Genomic DNA, 14,602 nt, shown 5'->3' on the forward strand with positions numbered 1-14,602 from the left:
GCCTATTTGGTGATTTCTTGCTGTGATTTTTGAGTGGTGCAACCACTCCCTTACGGAGCTATGTGGGTGGGTGGCTGGCTGGCTGGCTGGCTGATTGGGTGGGTGGGTGGGTGGGTGCGTCTGAGCACGAAAACAGCATGGTTGTTTTTCACCACCTGTGTGCAACCTAACACACACACAAACACACACGCACTTATTAACTGTATATATGGTGATTTAGGTTGTGCCAGTACAGTACAGTGACAGTACAGTACAGTAGAGGGACCCCCACATGGTAACTGTCATTTCTCAACCGTTTCGGACATGGGGCGGCTCGCCGGAATCAGGCCAGCACCCTGGGTGTGTTCCTGTGGGTCAGTACAGCTGATGAAACCCAGCTGCCATTAATAGTTGGAAATGGAAATTGTGGAAATTGCGGAAATGGAAATTGCGGAAATTGTAATTGCGGAAATTGCGGAAATGGTGGAAATGGAAATTGCGGAAATGCGGAAATGGAAATTGCGGAAATGGTGGAAATGGAAATTGAGGAAATTGCGGAAATGGAAATTGCGGAAATTGTGGAAATTGCGGAAATGGTAATTGCGGAAATTGCTCTTCACTTATAGCTATCTATTTTCAGGTAGATTGTTTTATTTTACTCAGTCAGCCATATCACTACTCATTTTTTTTCATGAAAAAGGTCATAGCTTGGTAATCAGGCAAATTGTGTTTATTGTATTTTATTTTACTCAGCCATAACAATTTATTTTCTGTTAACCAACTTGCTGGCTGGCAGGCAGGCAGACAGCTACTCATAGACAGGCAGACAGACAGACAGACAGACAGACAGCTACTCATGGAGAATTGGACAGGCAGGAAGGCAGACAGCTACTCATAGACAGACAGACAGCTACTCATAGACAATTGGGCAGGCAGGCAGACAGCTACTCATAGACAGACAGACAGCTACTCATGGACAATTGGACAGGCAGGAAGGCAGACAGCTACTCATAGACAGGCAGACAGACAGCTACTGTGTGTGTGTGTGTGTGTGTGTGTGTGTGTGTGTGTGTGTGTGTGTGTGTGTGTGTGTGTGTGTGTGTGTGTGTGTGTGTGTGTGTGGCGTGTGTGTGTGTCGCGTCGCCCTCCAGCTGCAATTGCGAGTGTGCGCTGTGTGCAGGGCACACTACTGAGTTTAAAAACACAGCTGAAACATGAAGTGGAGTCTGTCAACTCCCGCAATTTCCTTCTTCCCATATTGCGCTGCAACGACACTGGGATGAGCTCCCCGAAGGGGGGCGAAATTCTAGTGGTGATAATTTACGGTCAGACATGCATGGCACAAAAAGTGTCGCAAGACTCGCAACACATTCAAGTAACACAACACAGATGCTTTCTACAATGCATAAAAATGTTGAGGAAAACCACAAATTAAAAACAGAAACGTCTTTTTGCATGCTTGCCTTTCAGCTACCGAAGTATTAACACCCAACTAAACTATGACCATCATTCACAGTAAACTGTGTAGGTATATAAGGTAGATATGTTCACTTTTACAATATTTATACACAATTATTTGTCAGTGTAATATGCATCTGTGAGCTACAACAACCAGATCTACTGCTATCAGTGAGACTGTGGGGTGGTTGGTTCATATATTCTTGTATTTGTTTCACTGACAATGAGGTTAGAAGAAATATGTTTACGGTTAGGCATAGTTTTACTGGGGTTAAGGTTAGGAATAAGGTTAGTTTTAACCGTTTAAGCATAGTTTACGTTTAGGAATACCATGCAGGCTGAGCAGTTCCGCCGGTTGTACGCCCGGGGTAACTGCATGTGTTTTGAGGCGAGCTTTCCAGTATAATCTCAGCAAAAAGGTCATCATTCAATCCCTAGGATAACGTACGTAATCTTTAGGGAGGGAATGCAGGGCCTCTTCCCCCCCCCCCCCCTCTCTCTCTCTGACACTCACTGGAGTACAGATGAACCGTATGACCCCTGCAGCCTCACTTTCTGGGTTTCTTCTCCAACTTCTGAGAACTCTGCGAGGGAGGCAGGGAGGGAGGGGACAGGGTCAGTGGTGTAAAAAGTACTCAAATGTTTTACTTTAAATAAAAGTATCAATACTGCAACATAGAAATACTCTGTTACAAGTAAAAGTCCGGAATCAAAAATGTACTTTGGTAAAAGTACACAAGTATTGGCATCGAATTATATTTAAAATACCAAAAGAAAAAAGTACAATATTTGGATGTAGTGGAGTAGAAGTAGAAGTATTGGAAATTGGAAATACTCAAGTAAAGTACAAATATACCTCAAAATTGTACTTAAGGACAGTACTTGAGTGAATGTAATTAGTTACTTTACACCACTGAAGGCAGGGAGGGGACAGGGTGAGAGCCAGATGTTTGAGTGTGAGTGAGAATGAGGGTGGGGTCCTGATGTGTGTGTGTGTGTGTGTGTGTGAGAGTGGTAGAGAAGGGTGGGGGCCGTCTGCGCTCAGCTGTGATGCGCTGGGAGTTGTCATGGTTGTCATGAGTCATGCATTGCGTTGTTGCTGGACAGCAACATGTCTGTCAGCTGGACATTAACATACAGCAGTCTACACAGTCAGCAAGCCAGCCTGGCCAGGCACTCCTAATATAATTCCCTTGCGTGTGTGCAGTTTGCGTGTGTGCAGTGTGTGTGCAGTGTGTGTGTGTGTGTGTGTGTGTGTGTGTGTGTGTGTGTGTGTGTGTGTGTGTGTGTGTGTGTGTGTGTGTGTGTGTGCGTGCGTACGTACGTGCATGCACGCACGCACGCACGGTGTGTGTGTGTGTGTGTGTGTGTGTGTGTGTGTGTGTGTGTGTGTCTCTCTCCCTCTCTTTCTCTCTCTTTCTCTCTCTCACACACACACACACACACACACACACACACACACACACACACACACACACACACACACACACACACACACACACACACACACACACTCATATGGATTGGATTCCGTGTGTCTAGTTAAAGGCATTCATATAAAACCCACATTCTCAGATAAATCTGTCACATTAGCTGCCTGACACAGATTTATAATTAGAATAACAGTCTGGGATCGTGTTCCCACAGTGAATTTGAATCATTTACCAGTGGTGTCAGATCTCCCCTTTTTTTTTTACTTTACTGGACTATTTTCTTTTTACTACACTCCAATTATTTGTCATTTTAAATATGAGTAGGCCAGTGGGTGAGGTTTCCACATGTGGGTGAGGTTTCTAGCATTTTATGTCTTCCCCAGGCGTTTGTGGACTGGGGTTGTACTGTGCGGGTGTCAGTGTGCTTTAATTGTTAACTTATAGCCTACTTTTTGATCTAGTCCAAACAGATTTCCTGTCAACTCATCTAATTACATAGCCTACAAACAATATGTATCTTCTTTGCATGCCATTTATCACATGACAGTATTGTTGTCGGCTGTCAACATGTGATAACCCACCCATTTATGTTACTTTCATTAACTCATATCTTCCAGCCAACTCTATAGTGCTTAAAGTTCAGAACTTGTCATGTGTTATCGCCTGGTGTCATCTTGTTCTCTGAGCTACATTAAAGACAAGTAATTCCACTGAATTATTTATAGCTCACTCACTGCCAGAGGAAAACTCTTAATAGTACAACAACACTAGATTAGCCGCCGGTCTAAGCCTATTCTTAATTCACAACATCTAAAACCTTCTTCATCTCAACATGATCATTTTTGGGCTCCGGGTAAAAGCTTCAAAGTACAGCCTGGGATGTGGTGGAGTGTGGACCATAATAAACACCATGCATTGATAACCAAATTGAGGTCAAATTAAGGCCTATGATATGTCTACCATGTTCTTTTTATAGACATATTTCACTTACACTATCATAGTATAAGTGAAGAACACTATGCTTAGTTTCTCTACTGTTATTCTGGCAGTTAAACGTCTTCATCAGCATGATGACAGTATAGGTACACAGTGATTAAACATAACAGAAACAAACATTTGTGGGAACGTCTCCATGATGATACAGAATCACAGAAACCGTTGATGTTAAATGCCACTATTCTCTGAGCCTTGTAACGTTACCAACTTCTGACCCCTAGAGGTGACACTGGGTCAGTGCATCTTAAATCTCGGGTCAGGCTCCAGAAGTTATCAACAAACACTAGCACGTACCTTGTCTATGAGAGCAGCACAGTACAAATGCAGCAAAAAGACCGTTTTGTGATGCACTTTTAAAAGGTAAGACGTTTAAAGGACCAGATTGTTCTTTTAGCCTACAGTGACGTTAGTCCACAGTCCCTAATGTGGAAAGAATAGCCTGTACTGCTATATATGCTACACACGTCATCATGTGATGATGTGAATGTGTTGTTGCAACAACAAAGCTGCTTCCTGCTGATTTGGCTCTTTTTTTATTGTCTCCAGTCCAGACCTGTATATTTTAGGCCGGGCAAGCTAATTGGCCTTTTTGTCAATCCTTTGAGGGCACAAAGGCCATATAATGCCAGGGCAGGAATGCCATCAAATAAATAATGTCATGGAAATAATTAATGACATTTCATGCCAAAAAGTACAATTAAGTGAAATAAACAAATACGTTGTTTATTTTATTTAATAAAACAATGTGGTATACATTTTCCAATATTCATAGTCAAAAGGTAACAGCCCTGGAGTGGACTATAAGTCACTGGACTGGGTTAATTTGAAGATGGGATGGTGGAGTTAAATTAATATACAAACTCAGATTCTCAACAAAAGACACCATAGTGTTTTTGTGTTTTTAGAGGCAGAGGACTAAACAGTTAGCTGGGGCAGCAGGTGGGCTCATGCAGGCCATATTATTATTTTTGGATTGGTAGTAGAAACTGAGGGGCTATTCATCCTGCCCCATATGCTGTATAATGTGTATCCATTCTCTTTGTTCTTGTTTGCACCTCTGACACATGTCAGATTTGGCTACACCCCAAAATACCTGTATTATTATTATAACATAATCGTCTAATGGGAATTTCTTTCAGATAATCACAATTATTTTTGTGACACGTAGCCTGGCTGGTAAGGTTGTAGATTTTTTTTTAAAGTATACAATTGTTAAATATGCCGTTTGCAAAGTGGTAATGGCCAACAGAAAATAAGTTTGTATTCATAATGTTCCAAACCTATTTGACTGGCGCATTGAGGTGTGGAGATTTGGGCATTGAGCTCAAATAATATGTCCACGTGAGTCAGCAGATAAAGCTGGATTTCTACTCGGTTGTTTATGACAATGATGAAATAGCAGATCTACAAACTCCGGACGCGTCCTGAACTTGCAGAGCTACTATTGTTGGCCTGACGCTTAATAATTTAATTAGTCGTGGGTTTGCGTAGACTTAGAGCCTCTACTTGAGTTTCATTCAACTCAATGTAGCCGCTGCTGTCTTTGTTTAGCAGGATGATCGCCTTCTTCATCGCCTCCTCATCCTGCTGCGATGTCCTGAACGGCCTCGTGTACTCAGGGATGTGCCGGCGCCACGACAAGACGACGTCAAACGATCGACCTTCCAGCATGGTGGGTGAGCTCAATTCAACAGCGTCAGTAACATGAAGGCACATATCGGCATCACATTAGGGTTGTCACATTCTCACTCACTCACTCACTCACTCACTCACTCACTCACTCACTCACTCACTCACTCACCGACCGTTGGTCCCCGTGTACCCACACCCACACTCACTCACTCCCACACGTGCACATGCACAGTTGCATTGTCAGATCCCGTGGCATGTGGTCAGCCTCCTGTTCAGTGAGCGATAATACCTGCTTTATCTTTACCAGAAGTAAAGTCATCTGCTCCGCTGTTTGTAGCTGGGATGGGCTGAGGGACAGCAATCTGTCTTCATAGATTAGAGAGAGAGAGAGAGAGATGTTTGTGTCGACCTTTCTTTGGATACTGGAAACACATTTTTCACAAATATTACTGTATATTTGAGATATAGTTTGTTCATGAGTGTGCATAAGAGTGCATAAACTTTATCCCTGCACCATCTGACCGAACATCCCATTTCCTATATTTTGATATGTGCAATATATAGTAGTATACCGTTTCTTTTTTATTCACTTTGTTAGCATTTTGTCAAAGCAGTCTAGTCGTTCTTGGCTCGCGATTGAGTCACTGCTAGATAATTGACAGCTGGGTTAGTCATGGTGGGGTAGCTCATGAGGCACTCTTCGTGATAACATCTTTCATCATGACACTCAGTCAACAGTGATCTCACAGGACACCTCATTTCAACATTCTCCACATTATGTGTACATTTTACATTATTTAGATTTTTTACACATACACATACAACACACACACACACACACACACACACACACGCACGCACACACACACACACACACACACACACACACACACACACACACACACACACACACACACACACACACACACACACACACACACACACACACACACACACACACACACACACACACACACACACACACACACACACACACACACACACACACACACGCACACGCGCACACACACAAAATAAAAAACAGGAGATCATGGTTGGGATGGATGACCATCAGAATAAAGCAGCCATAGTTATGAGTCTAACAGTGAAAGATGCACGGTTGCACCATAGCAGCCAGATATTCAGAACACAATACTCAACTATACTGTCAAGCACTGCCAGGAATGTCATCCACATTTTTGGGGAACTTATAGCTTGTGTATTCTGTCCGCCTTGACAGACTTACAGTATGTGTGTGGTACATTGTGTGTGCATATACATTTTTTTACTGAGGTCTTCCGTGTGGGAAACCAAACATCTATACCACTCATCCACGGGTGAATTGTCCAAAGGGCTACACACAGGGCTTCTCTGCTATATTCATAAATACGTAAATACTTCTGCTCTTCCACCAAGACAAGAACGATCTGAACAAGTACTCAATGTAACTCCCTGAATTGGAACTTGAGTCTTAACGTGTGGGGATATATAGTATATATCGCTCAACCAAAGAGGAATGAATCTCCCTAGCATTCCATCAGGCAGCAGCATTACTCGGCTACACATACAAGCATGCTTGTGTAAGAGTGAGAGTAATTATAGCATTTGCATAAAACATGCCTAGTTTATGGTACTTATAGTTGCACTTCGGTGTCGCACACCAAAGATAGCAGATCTACATCACGTTGTGAGCTTGGGTGAGTGTTTGTAAAGTGGCTTCAGTAGTACTAGGCATACATTAGCTTAGAGATGGTAGAATGACAACAACCACTTAAGGATATGCAATTTAAGCAATACATTTCTGTTGATTTCATCACTTTCATCACTCTCTTCCTGCCCTGGATCACTCACTATAATTTGATATTCAAGTAGTTGAATGCACATATCTTTTATTCTCTCTAAGGCCAGCGTAGGATAGGAATTCAGAGATCAAAGAAGAATATTCTGCTGCCTGTCAGTCTACAATGTTCAAAGACCACATGCTCTGGATACAGTGGATACACTAGCACTTTCTTTACACAATCTGAAAAAAAATTCAGATGCTTGAAAATTACACGCGCAAAACCCCTCAGAGAAATTGGAAATCAATAGTACTGGTCAGTGATGTCCACTGTACAGACTAGAGTACAGACAGAAGACTCATCTCAGTGAACACAAGGTCATCTACACAATTACTCTAGTCTAGAGTCTACTCACTGTAGATGTGCTGCATGCTATGAATAATCTTTAAGTGCTGTACCATGGCCTCTGTATCAGTGGGTATGAAGTGGGGTCTTAGGCGCAGAGTACATCTGGAACTTTCTTGCACTCTTGCTGTGTTTTTGTTGTTTTGAATGCTATCTATGCTGCTGCATTGTCTGAAAAACTAAAAAAAGTTTTACTCTTATGTACCTGTATAAGATGTGAACCTTGAACCCTTGTGAGTTTATCATTCTTTCTTGCAATATTCCTCTTGCAGTCAACCATTTTTGTTCCTAGATTTACTGTAGCTGAGTCTTGTACAGGGAGTTTGCAAGTAAAGTGTAGTCTGCAACTGTTATGTGCTGATGTTTTTGTTGTGGCAGAACCAGCTGAGCCCCCAACTCTCTCACCACTGTGTCAGTGCCCTTGTATGCCATGATTTATTAGTCCAGTGTTTCTCAAAAAGAGTCTATGCGAGTCTATGCAGAGATTCTACATTTATTTCACTTTTATGTATCTAACTATCATTCATAGTATAGAATATACTTCTCTTGCAGGTTTGTAAGCAGGAACTTCAGAGGTCAGATAAAGGAGGTATAGCCAGCCTACTGAAGCCAACAAAGTTCTGAGGGTTCTATTCTATATAATATTGCATTCTTTCTGTTTTTGAGATGAGGAAGAAAATTTGATCTGATGCGTTGTGAGCCTGTAAATCTGCTATTTTATTTTTCACAGAATGACATTCTCAGAATAGGAATGCTAGGGTCAGATATTCTTAACTTAGTGCTTTGCAGTCCACTAAACCGGTCCAGTGTGGACACTGATGTGAGCTGAAATGTATTATGGCTGACCATTCCATTTTACAACAGACATGGACTGAAAACTGGGCACAATACTAGCTATAAAAGGGTCTTTCACGCTGGATATTTACCAATGTGATTAGACGTAAGTGCTGTTGGGAGGCCAGCTGTGGGAGGCCATTCGATGGAGTCCGACAGCAATCAAATGTGTTTAAACAAGTTGTAAAAGAGAGAGTTGTATTGGACAAATGGACACATAGGAGCTAGCTGGCTGCTTTAAAGTGACAATTCCGTAAAGGGTCTTTAATCGATTTTCTGTCGCACGTTGCTTGCAATAAGACTGACTCGCTATAGTAGTGTTTTAGACCTGTGTGTGTGTGTGTGTGTGTGTGTGTGTGTGTGTGTGTGTGTGTGGGTGTGTGTGTGTGTGTGTGTGTGTGTGCGCGCGCGTGTGTGCGTGCACTTGAGTGTGGACATCAAGAACCTGTTAAATAAGGTGATGTATTGAGTTGATGACTGATAGGACACCAACACATTAAACCACTGCTGATCACTCAGTAATGTAGCATGACTGTTAGGGTTTGGATGAGAACAGAGTCAGCAAGTCAAATTGCAAGATATGTCCATTCCTGTCTCTATTTCTGTTGTAATTAATTCCATGAGCGCACATCTAGCTGAGCTGTGTGCTAACAACTATCCCGTCAAGGGCAGGGCTCTCTATACTTAAAAATCACACCTGTGTGAAGTGAGGGGCGCTCTTATCATTATACATCATCAACATCATACATCATCTCATGAACAACTGAATTTATGTGTATGGTTGGTTTGAGTAAGCCCGAGACCCGAAAATACCCAGGATCTGATCCGGACATGGTTCCATTCACAAGAAGTCGGGGTTTCGACAGTGAAATGGAGGTTCCACTAATACCCGAGTGGACCCGGCCACTAGCCCCTCCTATGCACAGCACGTGACTTTAGTAAGGATGTAGCAGCACTACTGTGTAGCAGTGTTGATTTGGGCAGCAAATTTAGATTTTAGTTTCAGTCATAGTCTTTTGAATAGTTTTCATTTAGTTTTAGTCACCTTGGAATGTTTTAGTAGACGTAATTAAGATATGTTTCAATGTCGGATTAGGGGAAGAAATTATTATTATAACCCGACTTTAGTATTTAATTCCAATGTTTTACAGATAGGCTGAGATTTAAAAGTTCGTAGCGGTCGACAGTACTTGCGCTCTCTGCTTGCGCACTAGTAGGCCATTTATGGCCTACTTGTGTGCAAGTAGGCACTCGACAGAGTGCAGTTCTAGTTTTTATTTGACAAAATTGTCAGTATATTTAGTCATCGTAGCTTAGTTTTCATTTAGTTTCCATTTAGTTTTCGTCAGTGAAAAAAAGTAGTCGACGAACATTTTTCCTCATAGTATTAGACGAAATCAACACTGCTGTGTAGACAACAAAAGTCACACCCGTGTGAAGTGAGGGGCGCTATATATATATACATCTTTTATGACGTAATTATCAGAAAAAACAAACGTAGGCAAAACAAACTGTGTACATTGTGTCAATGGCGTTTTTAATGTTTGTTTAAGGAAAAACAAACATTAAACCTGTATATAGGAGGGGCTAGCGCCCCTCAACAACAAGAAAGAGCCTCGGGTCCTCAGGGTTTGTACAAGTCCGGTATACAAGCTCAATATACATAACATTTTACCTTGACTTCTCAAACAACTAAATTAATTGCTATGATATGATGACGCCATTAAGGTCACAGATGGTGACATCACACCATGTCACCTCTCAATTTATTAAGATGAGACGGGATATTGTCACTGCTTTGCTTTGTGGAATTAGTCAGTGAGCAGAGGCACTGCAGACATAGCCAGCCAAGCAATCAATCTTCCAGCTCTTCAGGGGGGAAAATAGTCTGCTTAAGTTTGACATCAATTTTGCTGTCGAGTTGCGAAGTTGAGTTCTTGTCACGATAACAAGGTTTCCGTACTACAGGTCAGGCCAAGTAAATAATGTCCAGCTCGCCACTGTCCAAGAAACGTAACTTGTCAGGAACAGTCAAATCTGAACTATCCCACACACCTGCCGGCGGCATGGATACGAATGGCGGCGACGCCGAGATCGACGAAGGCCTGTACTCCAGACAGCTTTATGTGCTAGGCCACGATGCCATGAAGCGCATGCAGAACTCCACCGTCCTCGTCTCTGGCATGAGAGGGCTCGGCGTGGAGATCGCCAAGAACGTCGTCCTGGGAGGAGTCAAATCTGTCACCGTGCACGACCAGGGCGTTGCGGAGTGGAGGGACCTCTCCTCACAGTTCTTCCTGCGTGAAGAGGACCTGGGTAAGAACAGGGCAGAGGTGAGTCAATCTCGTCTGGCCGAGCTCAACAGCTACGTCCCCGTGGAAGCCTACACCGGGGCGCTCACGGAGGACTACCTGACTCGGTTCCAGGTGGTAGTGCTGACTTGCTCCACTCTGGAGGAGCAGCAGCATGTAGGTGAACTCTGCCACAGCAAAGGAGTCAAGCTGGTCGTCGCGGACACGCGGGGACTGTTTGGCCAGTTGTTCTGCGACTTTGGTGAGGAGATGTCTGTGTATGACACCAACGGAGAGCAGCCTCTGAGCGCCATGATCTCCATGATCACCAAGGATGCCGCCAGTGTCGTGACATGTTTGGACGAAGCTCGTCACGGCTTTGAGAGCGGAGACTACGTCACCTTCACTGAGGTTCAGGGCATGACGAAGCTCAACGGCTGTCAGCCTGTCGAAATCAAGGTTCTGGGTCCGTACACCTTCAGTATCGGTGACACAACTGGCATTTCGGATTACGTGAGCGGGGGAATCGTCTCCCAGGTGAAGATGCTCAAGACGATTGCTTTCAAGTCCTTCGCGTCGTCCATGTCTGAGCCAGACTTCATAATAACGGACTTTGCCAAGTGTGATCGTTCAGGACAGCTGCACGTGGCCTTCCAGGCTCTCCACGCCTTCCAGAAGCAAAATGGCCGCCTCCCTAAACCCTGGAACCAGGCTGATGGCGTTGAGCTAGTGAGGCTGGCTAAGAATGTGAACTGCCAAGTTCAGACGGGGTCAGCTAAAGTGGAGCAGCTGGACGAAGCTCTCGTCAGGAAGTTGGCCTTCGTCTCTGCCGGCGACCTGGCACCCGTCAACGCCTTCATCGGCGGGTTGGCCGCACAGGAAGTGATAAAGGCGTGCACGGGAAAGTTTATGCCCATTATGCAGTGGCTGTACTTTGACGCCTTGGAGTGCCTGCCTGAAGAGGAAGACGTAGTCCTGACAGAGGAGGACTGCGCTCCCAGGAACTGTCGTTACGACGGCCAGATCGCGGTGTTCGGCACCAAGCTGCAGGATGCGCTCGCCAAACAGCGCTACTTCCTGGTCGGGGCTGGCGCCATCGGCTGCGAGCTGATGAAGAACTTTGCCATGATGGGACTGGCCAGTGGGGATGGTGAAGTCATCGTGACGGATATGGACACCATAGAGAAATCCAACCTCAACAGACAGTTTCTCTTCAGACCCTGGGATGTCACGAAAATGAAGAGTGAGATAGCGGCAGCGGCTGTAAAGCAGATGAACCCGTCCATGAAAATCACGGCACACCAGAACAGGGTGGGCGAAGACACAGAGAGCATATACAACGATGAATTCTTTGGGAGCCTCGATGGCGTGGCAAACGCGCTGGACAACGTTGATGCGCGCAGGTATATGGACCACCGATGTGTGCTCCACCGCAAAACCCTGCTGGAGTCGGGCACTCTGGGCACCAAAGGCAACGTGCAGGTGGTCATCCCCTTCCTCACAGAGTCCTACAGCTCCAGCCGAGACCCTCCAGAGAAGTCCATCCCCATCTGCACCCTCAAGAGTTTCCCCAATTCTATTGAACACACACTGCAGTGGGCCCGCGACGAGTTTGAGGGACAGTTCACGCAGCTAACAGAAAATGCCCTGCAATACCTAACAGATCCCAAGTTCACGGAGTCCACTCTTAAACTACCTGGTGCTCAGCCTTTGATGACGCTGGAAGGTGTGTATAAGAGCCTGGTCACGGACTGCCCCCATAGCTGGGCCGACTGTGTACTCTGGGCACGCAATTACTGGCAGTGCCTGTACAGCAACAACATCCGCCAGCTACTGCACAGCAATCCCCCAGATCAGCTCACCACCTATGGTCTGCCCTTCTGGTCTGGCCCAAAGAGATGTCCCCATCCCCTAAACTTCAGCACCAACAATGACCTGCATATGGACTTCATAATGGCAGCAGCCAACCTGTTTGCCCAGACGTATGGTCTACCTGGCAGCAGGGACCGTGCAGCGGTGGGCAAGATTCTTCAGGAGGTCACCGTGCAGACCTTCACTCCTCACTCCTCGCTCGTTTCGGTTCAAGAGGTGGTTAGCCCTGATGACTCCGCTGACGAATTCCGACTGGAGGAGCTGCTGAAAACTCTTCTCCCGTCCCCCGACTCTTGCTCCCATTTCAAACTCGACCCCGTTGACTTTGAGAAGGATGACGACACCAACTTCCACATGGACTTTATCGTGGCGGCATCCAACCTGAGAGCAGAGAACTACGACATTCCCCCTGCCGACAGACACAAGAGCAAACTGATCGCCGGAAAGATCATCCCTGCCATCGCTACCACCACCGCCTCCGTGGTGGGCCTGGTGTGTCTGGAGCTCATCAAACTTGTGCAGGGACACAGGAAGCTGGAGTCCTTCAAAAATGGCTTCATGAATCTCGCGCTCCCTTTCTTCACCTTCTCCGAGCCCCTCACCAATGCCACTAACAAGTACTACGAGATCGAGTGGACACTGTGGGATCGATTCGAGGTCAAGGGAATACAGCCCAGTGGTGAAGAAATGACACTCAGACAGTTCCTCGACTATTTCCAAAACGAGCACAGGTTGGAGATCACCATGCTCTCTCAGGGACTGTCCATGATCTACTCCTTTTTCATGACTAATGCCAAACTCGTAGAGAGGCTGGGCCTGCCGATGACTGAGATTGTGGCCAAGGTGTCCAATAAGGAGTTGGGTGGGCACGTGAAAGCTCTGGTGTTTGAGATGTGCTGCAACGACCTCTCGGAGGAGAAGGAAGAAGTGGATGTGCCCTACGTCAGATACACGATCCGCTGAGCTGCACCCTGACTCTGCACACACATCTTTTTTCTTCTTTTTTATGTTTTATGGCCAGGTCCTCATAGGAACTTTCTTTCTTTCTCTGAATGTCTGAAAATAACATGTTAACGTGAATACAACATAATAATATATTAGCAAATATAATGTGTATAGGCCTACACAGAATGAAAAAGAAAAGTCACTCCTGTTTGAACTGAGCGGTGCAAGCTGTTCATACAGACAGACAAACAGACACACACATGCGGCCAGTCATTGGAGCGGTTAGGCACCACTCAAAAACTCATTTAAACTAGTCTACTAAACTACATAAATAGTAATAAATAAAGTAGCATATCCAAAAATGTAATAAATGACAGAAAAAGTACTCACATTTCCATTTCTTTATTGGCACACACCAAAAAGGAATGCAATACCCGTTTCGGCTATATGAGCCTTCATCATACCTAAAACTATTTGCATTTTCGAAAATAAAAACAAATAAAAAATAGCAAATCCGCTTTAAGGCAACTAAACTACTGTCAAGTGAAGTATGTAAGTAATAAGTATAGTCACTTTTCTTCTCTAAAACCTGTGTCCACTCCAAGCTAGTCAAATGCAGACATTGCTGAGACAATATTGAGCTTTTTTTTAATACAGTAGTGCGGGTCCCCGCTTCATCTCGCATCTTGGCTAAGGCTCTTTGGACTGAAAAACTTTGAAAGACCCCTGTCCTAATGTATTTAATTTCAATGTCAACACGAGAAATATAATGCTCTTACAGTTGTTTCTTTTTACTTAACTTAATCAGTCAGCCACCTGCTATTTGCGATTGGCAGATAATATAATGTTGGAATCATCAGTGGCGTATAGCCTCGGCTCATTTCATTTAATGGCAGGAACGGTACCTCTCGCCACCCTCTGATGGCGTCCGTTCACTATGCTTTTCCCAGCAGAGTTAGTTTTGTCTGGGAGTTAA

At 44.6% G+C, this 14,602-nt stretch overlaps 1 protein-coding gene across 1 annotated transcript; it reads left to right on the forward strand.

Moving 5' to 3' along the window:
* Window positions 1–10,503: 10,503 nt before the first annotated feature.
* On the forward strand, window positions 10,504–13,644 carry LOC308333164 (ubiquitin-like modifier-activating enzyme 1; the record flags this gene model as incomplete). The annotated part of the gene is made up of 1 exon (XM_080789358.1): window positions 10,504–13,644. The coding sequence occupies one exon, from the start codon at window positions 10,504–10,506 to the stop codon at window positions 13,642–13,644; it is 3,141 nt and encodes a 1,046-aa protein (XP_080645484.1).
* Between the last annotated feature and the right edge of the window lie 958 nt (window positions 13,645–14,602).

The sequence above is a fragment of the Protomyctophum bolini genome (genome assembly GCF_963924005.1).
Source record: "Protomyctophum bolini genome assembly, chromosome: 18".
NCBI lineage: Eukaryota > Metazoa > Chordata > Actinopteri > Myctophiformes > Myctophidae > Protomyctophum > Protomyctophum bolini.